Genomic DNA, 18242 nt, shown 5'->3' with positions numbered 1-18242 from the left:
TAATAATAATTGGTTTTTGGTGGAATGGAAATGGCGCAGTATCTGTCTCATATATCGTTGGACACCTGAACCGCGCCGTAAGGGAAGGGGTAAAGGAGGGAGTGAAAGAAGATAGGAACGAATAGGTCCGTAGCGGAGGGCTCCGGAATAATTTCGACCACCTGGGGATCTTTAACGTGCACTGACATCGCACAGCACACGGGCGCCTTGGCGTTTTTCCTCCATAAAAACGCAGCCGCCGCGGTCGGGTTCGAACCCGGGAACTCCGGATCAGTAGTCGAGCGCCCTAACCACTGAGCCACCGCGGCGGGGCCCAGAAATTCAGGGCAAAAGCATTTTTGAGCGGGAAACTGCTTACGAACGCAATTTTTTTCATTTAATGTAAGGTTTCACTATAACAATCAACATATTCGCAGATCACCCGACCACATTCTTGTATTTTTTTGCTCTTAACGTTTTTGCTATCGTCAAAAGCATTGCCCATTAACCGGTTTTCTATGGCATCTTAACCGTTCGATGCGATCGATGGAAACGCTTTAAAAAGAAAGACTTTGCTACATATCAGAATAATGGACCATTACCTTAAATATTTCCGTAACAGTGTCTTACAATTTTCAAGAAAGCTGGACTTTGGTATGGAGCCGATGCATCCGTGAGCGCAGAAAACAAACGGCCGCGGTGTTTACACTTTACACTGACCCAGCGCGATCCGTGCGCCCACGCGGTGAAAATCCGCAGAGTTGGTACACAAAAAAAAGAAGAAAAAAGAAAAAAAAAGCGTTCGCTGAGATGGGGAGAAGGGGAGGGGGAGAAATGCAGACACGACGTCTTTTCCGCGACGTTTGGACCAGGGACACAAACTCTCCAACAGGAACGGAGCAGAAGCTGCCGTCGCGATATCCTATTTCAAGTTGCGTGTGTACGCCTGTAGCCCCTCGACGCGGGCTGTAAACAACGCGGCCGTGTCGACACGTGGATCGCAGCCCGGCGGGAACATACTGCCGTGCGGCGATATCGATCTCAGCGGCCATGGTCGTCGGCGAATACCACGTGGTGATCCACGTGTGCTAATGTCTGACGCGTAAGTACAAAAACACGCGAACAAAAATTTTGTGTCTGCCAAGGCAATTTTTTTTTCACACATTGTTTCCTTAAAGGGTCACTGAGGGCAACTCTAGAATCTTTTTTTTTGTTGTTGTTACCTAAATCCGCCAGTTCCGCATTTCGTCGCTCCGCTGTCGCTTGTGCGGCGGCGAAAGATGCATTTATTGCTAAGAGATTTGGAATCAAAGTAAAAAAAAAACACTTCCCGCCGCTCTGATTCACACTCGGGACATCTCTGATGACGAAATACCCGATAAGTGACGTAAACTGACGCAAACGTGGACTCCGTGATTGCTGGCGGCGGCCGGTGCGGCTATAGCAGCAGCCGAAATGCAAACTACCGCCGGCCGGACGTTGAACAAAGGCCTCTATCAGCCACCGCTACCGTCGCTTCGTTTACGTTTGCACCAGCACTACGATGGATCCCGATCTCGACAAAGAACTCCGGCCTGCAGCACCTCAGCGACCTTAGCGCCACGCAGCGTGCGATACTTCTGAGGGCTGAGGCGGCGGGTCTGGCGGGATAGTCCGATCGCCGAGGTGTAGGCAGCGCCGGCAGAAAGCCAAGCTATAGTGATGCGGTAGCTGTCCCCGCCGAGCCACCGTCACGACTGATCAGGAGAGACTGCTACGTGCGGACATCTTTAAATTCTACACAACTAAATTGTCCTCGTAGCGCCGGTTTCATATGAAAGCCCAGCGTCTTGGTACGTTGACGAAGCGAACACGTCAAGCGGTGCGTTTGCTAACGTGAAGGCTCGGGAAACATTAGACAGCCACAGGTGTTTCCTTCGTCGCAGGTGCGTGCTTAGGCATGAACATAGTCCGAGTAACACTTAGAGAGGCACTTGGAAGTTTCTCTGCTGCTCCGCACTTGTAAATTGAGGCGCGTCAAAAACAAAACTACGCGAGAACGCAAAGCGCATAGCCGCGAAGTACCGAAACATACCGAAACTCAGCTGTCCGCCTGTTGCGCCGTCGTGTAGCTGGCTTCCCATATCCAGGTAGTATTTTTCCGCCTTCCTCGTGTGATAAAAGTAGATAGGTACATTCAAACAAAGCTTACATGCTTCAGTATCTAAAACGCGCAACATTCATGCACACTTATCAGCCTCAGAGATTCGCGATGTTTTTCGGTTATTTCGTCACCGCGCTTTACACTTGCAAGATTGGCCTGTGGCGGCGAGCAACACCTGTATTTTAGGTCTTGCTGTTTTATACCTCGCAAAGATACCTGCTTTTAGTAAGAGTGGTCTCTTTGTGGTAAGCAGCCGGTATTCTATCGATACAACTGCCAACTTCAATTTCTACTCAGTGTTCCTTTTAAAAGCCCCGAAGGCATTGCAATGTAAGATGAGGGCGTATTGGTTTGCAACAGCGAAATGCGGTAAAAGCATGCATACAAAGTAGTGCAGAAAATAACGACAAAGCACAGCAGGCATAACAATGCAGTTAATCATATATAAGAATTTCGTACAGTACGGAACAACACCACTGAAAAACAAAATGAACTAAACTTGATACAAGGTAAGCAGAAGCGGTCGAAATCTACGAGAGATTAGTTTTTAGTTTCTCGCGAATTGTTTTATGACCGGCGCACGAAGCGATGCCCTTAGACAGCAAATTCCAGAGTGCTATTCCGTTGGAAAAGAATGAGTTGTTGCAAGCATTAGCGTGGCCGCTTATGCCTGCTATCGGGATCCTTAGTGGGGCGATTAACAAAGAATTATGTTATTTTGTGTTATGACAAAATGGAAATTTTGCCGGTTTTCGCCGGTCAGAAAAGATACGGTAACTAAAGCCGCTGATTCAAATGAGCAAGGAATCGAGAGCCCCACGCTTCCAGCTGCCGAAAGCTTCGCCTGCTAAGCCAAAGCACGCCAGTGGAATGTGCACTGCCCTTATAAAAGCTGTAAACTTCTTATAGACTTTACTGCCTTCCTGTGGATATTTTTGTCTATTCATAGCCTATAGACTGTCTATATAGACAAAAGTATACTTAAAGTGTATGGCCATAAATCAACAGATTGTCTATACACTGTCTATAGGATTTTTATCACCTATAGACTATTCTCTAGCATGTGTCCATAGACAGTCTATAGCATTTATAGACTGAGGTCTGCGGACAGTCTATCGACTGTCTAAAGAAACCTCTGTAAGGGTGAAACGTCATCCGAGACGCAAGGCGGCAGAAGTCTATTAGCGAAAGTGAAGCCCTCCACAGCTAGCACCGGTGTACTCACAAATTACTCTGCAAATCACGTGCACGCGCACAAAAGCAGCTGGCTCCGCGTCGGGAGGTTCAGGAATTAATCACAAACTTGGCCTGCCATAACAGCAAGTTGCCGGAGATGCGATCGCTTAGTGCTGATTTGTTTTCGACATCGAGGTGTTGACCAGTCACGCTGAGTCACAGACTGACAGAGCTCGTCTCCAGCTGTCTCTCGAATTATAACCCTGCCATGCGACAGCCGCGGCCGCTTTATATGAACTACACCTGTTAATCGCAAGCAATGCACCTGACACTCTGCCGCCCTCCACCACGCAGCTCGTCGCCTATCTGTTCTATGCACTATTAGAGTACTGTTTACGTCCATGTTCTCGTCTTAATTTTCACTATAATATCATCAGCCCGCTCTCTCTCTCTCTCTGCAGTGTCACTAACTTTCTGCACACTTAATGATAAGCAGCTGTTACTTTTATACTGAGTCCTGACAGAGCACATCGATCACGTACTCTCTTTTTGAAGGATACCAGTAAACATAACTCCACAGTGTCGTCCAAACTCATTCCAACCTATTCTTATCTACCTGCCTTATGCGAACAGAAATTAGGTGCGCAAAAATAAGCGTCTCAGCATTGCACAAAAACCAGCGACGCCGAGCATGAATGCGCGGCACAACCGAAGCTTGGACATCTCTGTACCAGACAATATCACAGACAGTTCATGCACTGCGTCGCGAAAACAAACGACTGTCTGCGTCGAACACACGCACACATTCGCATCCAGTACCCGTTACAGCCTCTTGTAGCGCACTGCATTGCACCACCGCAGTACAACAACAGTTCGCAAATGGCGTCAGAAATTGTGTACTTATACGTTTTCCTTTTAAACCCGGTTTCTCTTTTCATCCCAGCGATACGGTTTCTCGCGTGTCCAAATCGCATGCTGCTATCCTAAACCACGCTGGCTGCAGGTACTTCCTTCAGCAGACGCATCCCACCTTTGGCATGTGATGTTCCCCTGCTGGGGTGTTTGACTGTCCGATTAGAGCGGCTTACGACGAAGCGCGACGGATTAGATAACGCAGGCTGCCGGGTCGACAGATTACAGGGGCGGGACAACAAAGCAGCTCCGAGCGAGGCACGTTGTTCCCCCGGAGCTGGGCAGACAGCACAAGCGCCGCTTATCGTAAGCCGGCTCAGAGGAACTCCGCGTACCGAGTGCGGCAAACACGCGCAATCTCATTGCCAGTAAGTTGCAACACCGAGAGCGCGCCTCTGAAACATGCAGGCGAAGCCAGTCGGAAGCACAACCGCCAAAGGAACGCTGCGCCTGCCGTCCCAACCGCCGCTTTCGCAGCTCGCCAAAGGAGAACCTCGCTTTCAACTCACTCGTAATATACCGCGTAGCCCCGCTGCGGTCTTCGTTTGGAGACGTGGGACATTGTCAGCGTCGGTGGGCCGGGGAAACGCGGCGCATTCGTGCTTCAACGGCTACACCGGTCCCAGCAACAAACAGGAGGCAGCCATGTTTGTTGGGATACGCAGAGGCGGCGCGCCTGTTCGCCGCGCGCGGCCAGCTGCACGCGCGTGCGCTTGTTGTTCTTGCGAGTTTGTCGTGGCCTCCGAGCTCCGCGTATAACGAAACATTGTCTATCTCGGAGGCAATGCGCCTGTTTTCCGAGTTCAGTTTTTCTCCGCTGGGCGGCGCAACCAGTCGTCTGCTTTGCCGATTTTGGTTCACTTGTCGACTTCTCACAGTCATGACGAGACTGCCCGCCACATGTGCGGCGAATATTGCCCGTTTTCCATAGGGCACGCTAATTGCGCCCATTGAAACGCAGTCGGGCTGACAGGCGGACGGCTTGGATGAACCAAGAAGCGTTACACTTAGTGACAAGACGCTTAAGGCAATGAACTTCAATACGTACAGGGCGTGATTAAACGCACTGAACGCGTGCACTCCGAAAGGCACGTTGCAAACGCAAGCTGTCGGACAGCTTTTCACCGCATTTTTGAAAGAGAGTGAGCCGAGACTAACCAACAGGACTAATTAATAAACCACTTAAAGCATTAAAAACAAGCTTCCTGTATTCGCTTTCTTATATTATTCACCATGATTCTGCACTGTTACCATACAGAAAGCGCCCCTTGTTTCTCATCCCCCGACTGCGAACTTAATTAGGATATTATGCCCTCAGAAACGTCTTTTACCCGCATCAATCACGTAACAAACTATCGCAGTAAAATTGATAACTGACAATCCGCCCGCGTGTGCACAAGATTACCAATTCATGTTGTCACAAGTATGACTGGCCATCTATAAAGGAACAAATGTCCCCCTGTAATTGCGATAATGTATTTCCAAATCACTTGCATTGCGCACATATAATCGTCACTGCACGCTATTCTAGTGAAACGGAGAAATTAATACAGCAAAAAGGCGACGGAACGTAGGGTGCAGCATCGTGCTGCCCTAGTAAGTGTACTTTTTTCTTCCTAGAAAGTAAATCTGTACAGCACGATATATGAGGCTACAGCTCGGCCTTCAGCGGCCAGCCTTTCAGACGAGGCATTTCATGCTATCGCGTTAAGAAAGCAATGAATGATCCGACGGCCGCTTGCCGAAAAGCAGGAGCGAATGTAAAGTACGGTACTGTACAGTACAGTACAGTATCAGCAAGGAAGTGGCCGAATTCTTCTCGATTAAGAGGAAACTGGTTTATTTGAGCTTAAGGATGCAAGGGCAAAACGAACTGGTTTATTAATACGTAGTAGGTTCGAAGGATCTGCAGAGCCGGGAGGCTCGAGCGTGCTGACGCGTCTCGTTTCGTCGGCGTGTCTCGTTCGACTTCGGAAAATGCCCTCGCTCGAAGCTTGGAGTCTCGCAGCGCGCCTGACGACGGCTCGCGTTACGCCGTTGTTGTTGGCTTGCGTGATGCCGAGGCTTGGGAAATTTAGGAGCACGGAGGCGGGCAGCCCTCGTGAACGCGTGGTTTATGCGGCACGGAGTCGAATGTCCTGGGCCACGGGGTCTGTGTTTAGACAGGCTTCAGAATCGATGTGCAGCCGATCCCCAGTCAGCGTGGCTCGAAAGCAGTGCAGTATAGTAGAAATACACTCTAGTTAGTGAGTCGAATAGCTTCCAAGAAACTGAGCATCTCCTTGAACGGATGAAGGCCCTTGGAAAATAGAGAGTACGAAAGAAAAAGCGCGCGTATCTCATTTTTTTTTTCTCCTCAAGGCCTGTTACGTCCTCGCCGCAAAGCGCCGTCCCCAGCGCAGGCTACTCCGATCTCAGCTCCAAACACGAAAGATAAACAGACCAGCGGAGGCAAAACCAGAAACGGCAAAAAGTAGCTAGACAGGCGGCATATAACGCGAGGAAAAGGAGAAAGGGAAAGCAGCAGGAGGAAATAAAAGACCGGGAATGTCGGTTTGGCGGCGAATCCCCTTGGCGTCGCGAACACAAAGGGCAGGAGGACGGCGAAGCGAATAGCAGACGCGGCGAGAGGTGTACGGTTTAGTTTAGTTGTGTAAGCCGCCCGGCCTTTCGGCGCGGTGAGGCCACTCGTGGTTCCACTGCGCCAACCAGGGAAACAGAGATATATGCGTTAAAGAAAAAGAGAGTTCGAACACGCGCCGAGATTTTTTTTTTTTTCGAGAACATCCGGAAAAACAGGCAGTTAGAAAAAAAAAAGGTCCATCAAAGCAGGCGGCGCAGCAGAAGAATTGAATGCGAAAGTTCAGACCGGCGCGCGAAGTGGTGCAGACGATGAATGTATAGGAGGAGGAAGAGCCCATCCTGCTCACTCAAAGGCCAATTACTCTACAACGCGCAGACTGCGGAGACGAGCTATATAACTAAAGCAGGACAGCTTGAACCAATGCGAACAGAAGACACAGGAAAGAAGGGAAACGAGGTGCGGAATAGAGCTTCGGAAAAAGGATGCATTGAGGAGGGTTTTCTTGGTCGGCGAGAGGATCGAGACTCGGCCAGATTTGCGCGCACACGTGTGCTCTGCGGCAGAGGAAAAAGTAAAAAGTGCACAAAGAACGCGCGCGTACGCGACTGAGATTGAAATTCCGGAATAAAGTTCCCCAAAGAGTCCATTTTCGACGCATCCTTCTATACGTATACTACATGTTTCTTACTATATCCACACTTCAACGACGAAATCGCGCCCGATGAAAATACGAGAGACTAGAGTGAAGCACAGGTTCCTTCCGGTGGAATGTTGAAGCACGACTGACTCGGCATAACGTCAATATAACGTCACGACTGACTCGGCATAACGAACACAAAGTAAAGTGCGCATTATTCTTGTTAGATTTAGATCCTGCCATGCGCCAAATGCTAGCGCTATATTGGCAGCATGGCCAGCGCCTCGTAAGGGATGTAACAGCAAAAAAAAAAAAATATGTAAGGCGTTACCTTTACGTTATGGATGCCCACAAGACGCCCGGTGCCGGCGCGAGAGTGCTGTACATATGGAACAGGATTCTTTTCAAAGGTGAACACAACTTGCACTGTGCGGCACATTGCAATGGCGGCCACAGCGCATGCGCAGAAGTGACAGAGGTGGTGATGCGCACGCGCAGAAAAGCTACCAGTTCCGCGCAACTTGCCCTCGACAAGCGAGCCAGTACGATTGCGTCAGTTGGCCAAATTAGCATTTTCGATCAGTTACTTAACCACATCAGTAAAGAAAAAACTTCAAAAGTAGGCTGTCTTCTTGACCGCGTGGTTAACAGACGAGAGGCGGCATAGCAGGAGCTCTGGAGACAGGTTGTACTTGTACCTTTTAAACCTGCGCGGCGGCTGCGTTTTTATGGAGGAAAAACGCTAAGGCGCCCGTGTGCTGTGCGATGTGAGTGCACGTTAAAGATCCCCATGTGGTCGAAATTATTCCGGAGCCCTCCACTACGGCACCTCTTCTTCCTTTCTTCTTTCAGTCCCTCCTTTACCCTTCCCTTACGGCGCGGTTCAGGTGTCCAACGATATATGAGACAGATACTGCGCCATTTTCCTTTCCCCCCAAAACCAATTAATATTATTATTATTATTATTATTATTATTATTATTATTATTATTATTATTATTATTATTATTATTATTATTATTATTATTATTATTATTAAACATGCACTGAGCAGTTCATATTACAACCAAAAGACGCGACATTATGAATATCTCCACACACTGAATCAAACAGCGTGCTCAATAGTGAGACGCGAGGTTCAAATATTAGTGAGCTATGCGTTTTATATGCAACCACAACACCACAGCGGCGTTGGTAAACAGAACATGCTGCCGGCTCCCGTCAGTTATCTTCGAAATTTAAGGCACAGCTAGTTGGATCCAAATGGATGACCCAGATGAGTTTTTCGCGGGGAGGAGGAAGTTACAGACTTGGTTAAAAAATTGCAAATCGTGGAGTATAACCTCCCGAAGAGACATATGCGCGCTATGAGGGATACCGTATAGCGGAGATCTACGGAATGATTTAGACGACTTGCGGTTCGTTCACGTTGGCTGACATCGCACAGCACACAGGGGTTTTCGCATTCGCGGCTGCGTTTTTATGGAGGAAAAACGCTAAGGCGCCCGTGTACTGTGCGATGTCAGTGCACGTTAAAGATCCCCAGGTGGTCGAAATTATTCCGGAGCCCTCCACTACAGAACCTCTTCTTCCTTTCTTCTTTCACTCCCTCCTTTATCACTTCCATTACGGCGTGGTTCAGGTGTCCAACGATATATGAGACAGATACTGCGCCATTTCCTTTCCTCAAAAAACCAATTATTATTATTATTATTATTATTATTATTATTATTATTATTATTATTATTATTATTATTATTATTATTATTATTATTATTATTATTATTATTATTATTTCGCCGCCATCGAAATGTAACCGCCGCGGCCGGGATCTAGCCCGCGACCTTGGCATCCGCAGCCGAACGACAAAGGTCACCGAGCCACCGCAGTGTGTGTTATAGACTTGGGATGATCTTTCACCTGTACACCAGTATAAGATATATGGGCGCCTGTCATAGCACATTCCTTGCCTTGCCCGTCGCAGAGTCCACACGGCAACGTACATTGCTCAGCCTGCATGAGGCGAGTACAGATGCTTGAAAAGACGCAAGAGACAATTTCGTAGCGCTGGCAGCTTTCAGTGCACTCATCATTCCGAAAATAACAACGGTTCCTTGGATGATCAGAAGAAATTACTTAGTCAGTATACCCGATTTTTTTCCCCCTTTTTTTAACACTGAGGCCGGCGCTTATCATGGTTAGATCGAAAATTCCTGTTGGCTGTCTTTCGCTCCCTTTTACAGTTATTAGTGGTAACGTCTCAAGCCTCTGCAGGCTCCATCCAAGTAAGTCCGCGTGGAAACAAAGAGTAAATATAAGTACCATTGGGTACTTTCAAAAAAGCGTTAACCGCATTGCTACTAGCCGATGTTGTTTCCTTTTCTTGATCAATGTCATTCTGTTCCATTTCTGCTTGTTTGTATGTACATACATCCCGTCACAAAATGAATATATACAGTGCAGTTGTGATATGTGTGCACTGTGGCTGTGTAGTGCGTATTAGAAGTGTAATATGTTTGTACTTGTGTAAATTCTGTACTTTTGCCTTTTATATGCATTTGCTTCTTTTATCACTGCTGCCGAAACTGTTTGCTCTAGGGGGCTGGGACCTTTCGTCAGGTCATTGGTACCTTCAGTCCCAGTCTCCACTCGCTATGACGAGGAAATAAAGTTCATTCAATCAATCAAGAAATGAAAGGCACCGAGGCATAGACAAAGAGATGCGATAGGGTGTACGCCGAAAGAAGCGCGATGGGAAAAGCACTGGAAAAGCCGATAGGAGCAAGGAAAGGAAGCTCGTCCTCGGAAGGGCCGGTATCAGAATACCTGCCCCATACAGCAACGAGTGCATGATAAGCAAGGTCAATAGTTTCCACAGATTGGACGAGCAGTAGTCATTCCAGGAAGGCGGAGAAAACGGGAAAAAAAACCGGACAGCCTTAGCGTCACTGACACGATAAGACACGAATACCAGGGATTCGTATAAGGCAAATAACAAAAACGAACCGTGCTCTTCGAGTATACGGACGCGTGCCACGTGCACAAGGCGTTGCATACATCAGCGCATCAATGCGCGATAATGACAGAATATAGATGAGCCCGAAAGGAGGAGGGCTCCCCGCTCCACAAAAGTACCGCGATAATGACAGCCAAAATTCGCAGAACGACGCCAAGCGGTGGTGCACATGCGAATTGGTTTTTTTTTATGGAATCTGTACGATTAGAAAGCGCGCGGGCAGGCTTACCGTGAGTTCGCATAAAACTGTACATAACTGAAAGCACACAGCGTACAAAGCCAGAACATACTGATCATCTCTAAGGACGCGGAGAGCACTGTATTTTAAATAAGTCACAAACTACTGATTGTTCTGAGTCTAGACGCACTAAAAAAAAAAAGCTGCAACCTTAATTAAGGACGTAACCCTGCTGAAGGAACTCTTTGTACAACCTCCATTTTTGTAGTTTATCTTTTCTTTTTTAAAAGTGCGCTGAGCATGCCAACGCCAATAAAGGTACAAGAGGACAACATGGAAGTTGGCCTGTATCGACAGACAATACGGCATTCTAACGACAAAAAGACCAAACACGAAGTTTTTATAAGGTACAAAAATTAAATTAAAGTAAAAAATAAATGAGGTGGCGCCATCCCCGGCCGATTTCGCAAGTAATCTGCGTGCGTCAACACCGAATTTTTGTACGCGGATCTCTAGGCTATATTACACAGCAATGAACTTCAAAGCGGCGGCAACCAGTCCTTTTCGGCTAGGAGGTCAACAGTTTGAAACGATGAGGTGGCGCCATCCCCGGCCGATTTCGCAAGTAATCTGCGTGCGTCAACACCGAATTTTTGTACGCGGATCTCTAGGCTATATTACACAGCAATGAACTTCAAAGCGGCGGCAACCAGTCCTTTTCGGCTAGGAGGTCAACAGTTTGAAACGATGAGGTGGCGCCATCCCCGGCCGATTTCGCAAGTAATCTGCGTGCGTCAACACCGAATTTTTGTACGCGGATCTCTAGGCTATATTACACAGCAATTAACTTCAAAGCGGCGGCAACCAGTCCTTTTCGGCAAGGAGGTCAACAGTTTGAAACGAGCTAGCCAGGAAATTTTTTTAATAAAATTATATCAGCCATAAATCTGCTGCCAGACAAACGTTAACACACTCAGAAAGAGCCAGATAGTCATTTTTTACTGAGAACAACAATTGGGTGGAATCTTCTCCACTATTTCTTTAATGTGCCCACGCACCTTTTAGTGCATGGTGCACATGCGCAAGGGTGTTAATTGCAGCTTTCATCGTGTGTACGGGCGCTCTTGAAACCATTTTTGAACAAAATGCCAGCTGTTCGTCAAGAGCGCGTCTAAATATGATCTCTGAGCTATTCGAGGTTTCAAATTAAGGCTACAGGTTCGGTGCATGCGGCTACGACTAAGATTTGCGCAGCCATAATTTAACAACTGAATTATCTTGGCTCCACTGCTAAGCAGCACCGACTCCAAATGGGGGCTCGCCTATAGTATATGGCGCATATAAACCCGGCGAATGCAGGCGGATAGGTGAGGTGAATTTTTATGAAGCGTGTTGCGCAATGCAGACGCGAAACCATCGTTTCGGTCACGCATGTACAAGTCAGCCGAAAAAAGTTTTCGGTAAAAAGCCTGCCGCATCCTCCTGCTGCCGAAATTCTGGGAATGAAGGCAACCTCACTCGACCTTTCGTTTTTTAAAGACTGCTTTTTTTTTTACTCCCGATACCGACCTCCTCTTGTGTTTGGCAATTAAGTGTAACTGCAGTGGGTTATTCAGCTTGTTTCTTCCCACAAGCGCGGTGCGCGAGGAAGGTGTCCGCGATACCCGCCCAGGCGACGCATGCGAAGTTGCGCTCCTCACGGCAACGGATCGTACACATATCTGTGCCATGTATACGCGAGGGCGCATGTACCGAGAAAATCAGTGAGTACATGTACTGACATATATCGATGCTATTTATACCGCCCAGGGAAGGAAAAAAATACGCGATCGACTGGAACAAGCACATTGTCTTCGCGTGGCTGATTGCTCGGATTATGCAGCCGCTTACGCAAGGAAGTATGCGCGCAATGAGCGCATGCCACAGCAGTGAACGCAGGCTGTTGCACGGCAGCGACATCTGTCAACAACGGCGGAAAGAGGCGGCAGAAACGTCCCTATCGGAGCCACGGCGCGGATTTTATACTCCGACACATCGGACGGCCCTCACACACTAGTTGTTCACGCAAATTAAGAAATGCGTAGTTAGGCGAATGGCGTCCCCCATTTAGACAGCTGCCAGACATCTTTAATTCACCAGCGAGTCAACAGCGCTGGTCGAACTTTGCCACAACGAGGCGCGGCAAAAGAAGGGCTATCGGCTAACCATTAACTCACCCCCCCCCCCCCTTTATTCCTCTCCATAAGCAATGCCAAAAGAGGACTTCAAGGGACTATCACACGAATCAAATCACGCCTAAAGCCACTGAATTACGCGTAGAACAGACAAGCAGGGCTCATTTGCATAAGCAGCTACAGAGCGGGCACCAATGAGGGCGAAGTGCAACGTGTGGGGCCGGTGTAAGATAAGATCGAGTGGCGTTGCGCATTCGGAAGGCGCATTTGGTTCAAGACACGAGTGTCGCAGGGCCAAGTATGGTGATGATGAGTTTTTTTTTTTGTCCACAAGCAGATTTGCAATTATTTCACGTTTGTCTATCGAACCAATTCGCAGGCACACAAATGAAAAATAAAAAAGACAAACAAACCACTTTTTCAATCGCTATTAGCGTCAACAACAGGAACATTCCTACGATTTTCGATGCTGTAAGTTGCCGCCTTCCTCCCCTATCAAAGCTTTCAAACCCGCGTGCGAAATCGCAGGAACGGGAGTTTATAAACAGAGCCAACCGCCACGCAACGAAAGAGAGATAAAATATCGAACAAACAAAAAAATTCCACGCAGGATCCCAGGGAAAAAAATCCGACGTGAGGGAAAGGAGGAAGACACGTCAAAACAAGGGGAAACGGAAACGAAACTGAGTTCGGGAAGAACAAGCGCTACGCAGAGATCGAAGAGGAGGACGCGATGATTGAAGAGGCGCCACCAACACCTGCTTGTATTTCCTGAAAAAAAACGGCGTACTATGTGCGCGTGCGAGTATGAAAGTATATAACTATAAATGGGCATCCGCTCCCATCGTTTCTGCCCAAAAATGAGAGAACGACGCGTCAACAGAGGGCAGCAGCGTCATCAAGAACAGCAGCAGCTGCACGCAGCCCCGCAGTCCGGTCACCGTCGACGGTGACACTGCTCGTTCGTCCAGCAGTGGTATGACCCCGGAGGCCACAAAGGTGAGGAGCCTCAAATTGCTTTTCTGTCCGGGACAGCGGTCCGTGAGAAAACGCACGAAGGAGAAAAAACAAAAGACAGGAACCCCGCCTCCGGACCGTCGGCTTAGCCTTCCGTGCACACACACACACACACGCGCACACACACGTGCACACACGCACACGCACGCACACAATCGCCGCTGCTGTTACCCGAGAGCTCAGCGGCTACACAATTTGTCACCCGCTCCTTCCCTTTTCAATTCCCGCCAACTCTGCCGGTTATTCGCCTTGGCCTTTCGGTCATTTTCTGGATCACGTTCTTACCTCTGATTTACGAGACTGTATACGTTTCGCCGAGGAATTCTGACAAACTGCCCTGCGCGCCCTTGCGACGGCGACCAAGCCTGGCTCTGACAGGCGAAGCCAGCAGCGGCATTTTGCAGTGTCCCGAGTAATATAGGATCAGTCGCAACGGAAACAAAACCCTTCCTGAACCGACCGACCGCACACGAACGAAAGACTGAAGAAAGAAAAAAAAAAGGGGGGGGGGGGTGTGATCCATGTATACAGCTATAAAAGGCGTTTTTCGAGCTGGTACCGTATGGCGCTCGTAACTATAGGATGGAATAAAAATAACCACGATTCTTGCTCTCTGCAGGGCTGAAAACGCCGTGTTTAATATATATCACCACGAGGAATTTCTCCCATAGTTTCGGTTTCGGCAACAGACCGGTGGTAAGATGTAAATTATTTACCGGGCACCGACGAATTCCACGTGATGATTCATTTTTAGTAGAAAAAAGATAAAACACGCAAAAAAGCTGATGTCTCGCACGACAATGGAATCGCACGCCCCTCCAAGCCAGGTAATAACCTAAATTCTGCACCATTCGCCTTTGTTGATACAATCTGTCGCTTGCAACACATATTGGCGTGAACACAGATGCCGTTCACAGAGCCTGCGTTTGTCACTTAACTATACAGTTAATCCAAAGGCAAAGGTCTGCTCTGATGGCATCTTAGAGGCACTTAAAACAATAAGCAATGAAGAGGAGCAGAAAACAGTCATCTAATTGACACAAAGAGTGGGATGACTGCACCGAAGTCACGACAGTCACCCACGAATCCTCTACAACTGCACCTAATTCAACATTTGTGGAATCTAACAAGACGAGGCTTAATTCAGCGTGCACTTCAGCTGGGTTCCCTATCACATAGGAATATATCCAAGGCCACAGATTTTGTGGGGGACCAAATTACACAGAACACTTTCCGAGGTTACAGACCAACCGTGGAAAGAACAGTACTCACAGACGCGATGGAGTAATGGGCATAACAATAAGCTGCAGCCTCATTAAATTCTGAATAAAATAATGGATAAGCTGATTTTATCGATTTTACGAAGATACCGGAAGAATGAAAACGTGTCGACGCACAGCTATCTTCCACTCGGGTCAGAACGACACAAATTTTTTTTTTTTTTTTTTTTGCCAGAAGCCCATTGCTCTAGCGGAAGTCTGGTGAAGTAAGCCTGTCGTCCAGGCCGGCTATGCGCTCCCTCCCTACTTCCGGGGCTTCTAACCAGAGCCGATAGGCGTGAATCATCCGTAGGCACACCTACCGCGTTGTACGTCGCCAGAGCTGCACCTAATCCATTTAATCCAAGACGAAAAGATGCAGGCAAATCAGACCGCATCTTTTTGCTTCGGGCCGGTGCGCGCGGGGACCACACACGCATCTGCGTGAGGCCCAGATGATACTAATTACCGCTGCGTCTAATCAGTGCCCCGCAGTCCGTCGCGTTTTTGATCGCACAAGCCCCGTTCGGATAAAAACACGCGCAACGAACTTTCCCGCCATTTCCGCCGGGATTTCCTGGCAAAAGTGGCGGCCGAGGAGGCTTCGCGCATGCGCAGGACAGCTCCATTCGAGCACTGTGGTGTAGCCCTTACAGTGCTTCATGACCTCTAAACCTTTCCCCTTTATAAAGCACGTCGATCATGAAACCAATTTTGAAAGATGTTAATATCGCATGTCATTTCACCCTTCTCTTTTATTGGGACAGTGTATACGTGAACCTATATCGAGCCATGTGACCATGTTCTGGGTCTTTTTCAAGCATCGTTGGTATCAAAAGAACACCGATAACTTTAACCATCTTATCCTTGAAATCGTATCTTCTTGCTGGAATGTTCACTGCATGGAATCTGCAGTATAGACCAGGAGGCTGTCAGAGCCAAAGTGCATGAGATGATTCTTGCATGGTGACCACGAACGAGTTCCCAGCCACAATTAATCTTTAACAATGACCCAATTATACGTCCGTCGCCACCTCACAGTTTACACGCCACAGTTTTACCGCACCTCTTTGCATTGAAATCCTACTTATCGTCGTTCTTTTACAAGACAGAGTTTCATCCAGCTCCCTACACGACACTTATAGATCACTTGATACTGCCCACTATGCGTAAATCCGCTACATTTTACTTGATCCCTCAGCTAAATAAGTAATTTTATTATATTAACATCCCCTCGCTTCTATTTAGCCCATTCGCCCAAGCTCCATTTAGCACCTAACTACTACTACTACTATTCGTCCGTTCATTAAAACTGACCCAACGAAGCGGCTGCGTTTTTATGGAGGAAAAACGCTAAGGCGCCCGTGTGCTGTGCGATGTCAGTGCACGTTAAAGATCCCCAGGTGGTCGAAATTATTCCGGAGCCCTTCCACCACTGGCTCCTCTTTCTTCCTTTCTTCTTTCACTCCCTCCTTTATCGCTTCCCTTACGGCGCGGTTCAGGTGTCCAACGATGTATGAGACAGATACTGCGCCATCTCCTTTCCCCCCAAAACCAATTATTTATTGAACGAAGTTACACAGCAACCACTTCCTGTCCAAATTGTTCTCTCCTTGGTTCAGGATTCAAATTAATCACGAAAGACCCAGTAGACAAGCCGCTTCCTTTCGCGAAGGTAACAAAGAGCGGGCGTGTTCGGGATAAAGTGTGAGCATGCTCGCGACCTTATACAGCGCGAGCGCAACTACAGCGTAATTTAGAAGGTGGAAACCCAACAAAGACGAGGCACGAGGCAGCCATACGCGGAAGGTGTATACGTATATAAATAGTGCATATACAGTATCAGCGCCGCACGCTCCAGCTCCACGGCGAGCAAGGGAAGCTGACGACAGCAGCGCCCTCGCTCCTGCATTATTCAGAGCCCATAAAAGCTGGCTCGCCCCGCGGAGAAGCACTTCATTCAGGCAGGAATCTCCTTCCAGCCTCGGCAAAAATGAAAAGAAGCGACGTGAAACCTTTAGGCAGCTAACAAACGTTGTCGAGCGGATCACCTAATATATATATATATATATATATTGTAGTGTGGTAATCTTCATCGATATAACCACTGACATGCGTCGCGTGCTGCCGCTCTCAAGGACGAAGAAGTTGTTCGCTGCCTTGCTCTTTTCGCCACGCCTGACGCTTCGCTGCGAGTCTCCCCTGAGCGGCTGGAATCATCTGGGTTCACCGAATAAACACACCCCTACAATTGGTGCAGGTGCTGCTGGGTACGTTCCCGTCCACCCTGGAACTAAGAAGCCGCACGTTACCCTCTGCTTCCAGCATGCCGGATGACACTGCCACGACATCGTCGCCCCTCCCAACCACCGTGCTGTGTTCTGGAGCTCTACGGCAGCGTGATCCGTGCTTCTTCAGTGGCACAGCCGACCAGGACGTCGACGATTGGTTGGCGGCATATGAGCGCGTCAGTAGCTACAACAGATGGGACGACGCTATCAAGCTAAGCAATGTAATCTTTTATCTGACTGACGTGGCGAACCTCTGGTTTCGCAACCATGAGGCAGACCTGCCATCTTGGTCTGCATTTAAAAAGAATTTTGCAGAAGTGTTCGGCCGCCCTGCAGTTCGCAAGCTCCGGGCAGAACAACGCTTGCGTGAGCGCACTCAGCAAGTCGATGAGTCGTTCACTAGTTATATAGAGGACATCGTGGACCTATGCAAGCGTGTCGATCCGCTAATGACTGAAGCGGATAAGATCGAGAACATCATGAAAGGCATCTCTGACGACGCGTGCCAAATGCTCTGGGTAAAAAATCCTGCCACGGTGAGTGACGTGATCAAGCTTTGCCAGAGCTACGACGTGCTTCGTAAGAAGCGCGCTTCTACCCGGCGGTCCGGTGTTAGAGACGACGCCATCTCTACACTTGCGCTGGGCGGTTCTACCCCATCAGAGGACAGCCCTTTACTTCAGCAAATCAAAGCCTTCGTTCGAGAAGAGGTCGCCCGCCAGCTATCGCTGGTCCCTCAGTTACAGGATAGTGGCCGCCTTGTTCCTGACATGGCTCCGTCTTTGGCCCCTACCATACGGCGTGCCGTTCAAGATCACATCGCTGACGTTCTTCCTCCTAGCTCCATGCTCCCGCCCAGCCCTGTGCTGCCGCCCAG

At 48.5% G+C, this 18242-nt stretch overlaps 1 protein-coding gene across 5 annotated transcripts in view; it reads right to left on the bottom strand.

Annotated features, from left to right (window-relative positions):
* Window positions 1-18242, bottom strand: part of mtd (TLD domain-containing protein mustard) — a 199633-nt gene that overhangs the window by 106432 nt on the left and 74959 nt on the right. For 2 of the 5 annotated variants that reach the window (XM_077661813.1, XM_077661816.1), the window contains exon 1: window positions 4720-4868. The exons of the other annotated variants lie outside the window; for them this stretch is intronic. In XM_077661813.1, coding sequence (XP_077517939.1) covers window positions 4720-4772 — 53 coding nt within the window. In that variant the 5' untranslated portion in view covers window positions 4773-4868. Of the gene's footprint in view, window positions 1-4719; window positions 4869-18242 lie in introns of those variants that run through there. 5 annotated transcript variants of the gene reach the window in all.

This window comes from Amblyomma americanum, chromosome 4 (genome assembly GCF_052857255.1).
Source record: "Amblyomma americanum isolate KBUSLIRL-KWMA chromosome 4, ASM5285725v1, whole genome shotgun sequence".
In the NCBI taxonomy this organism is placed as follows: domain Eukaryota; kingdom Metazoa; phylum Arthropoda; class Arachnida; order Ixodida; family Ixodidae; genus Amblyomma; species Amblyomma americanum.
This window is presented reverse-complemented; position numbering and strand designations above follow the sequence as displayed.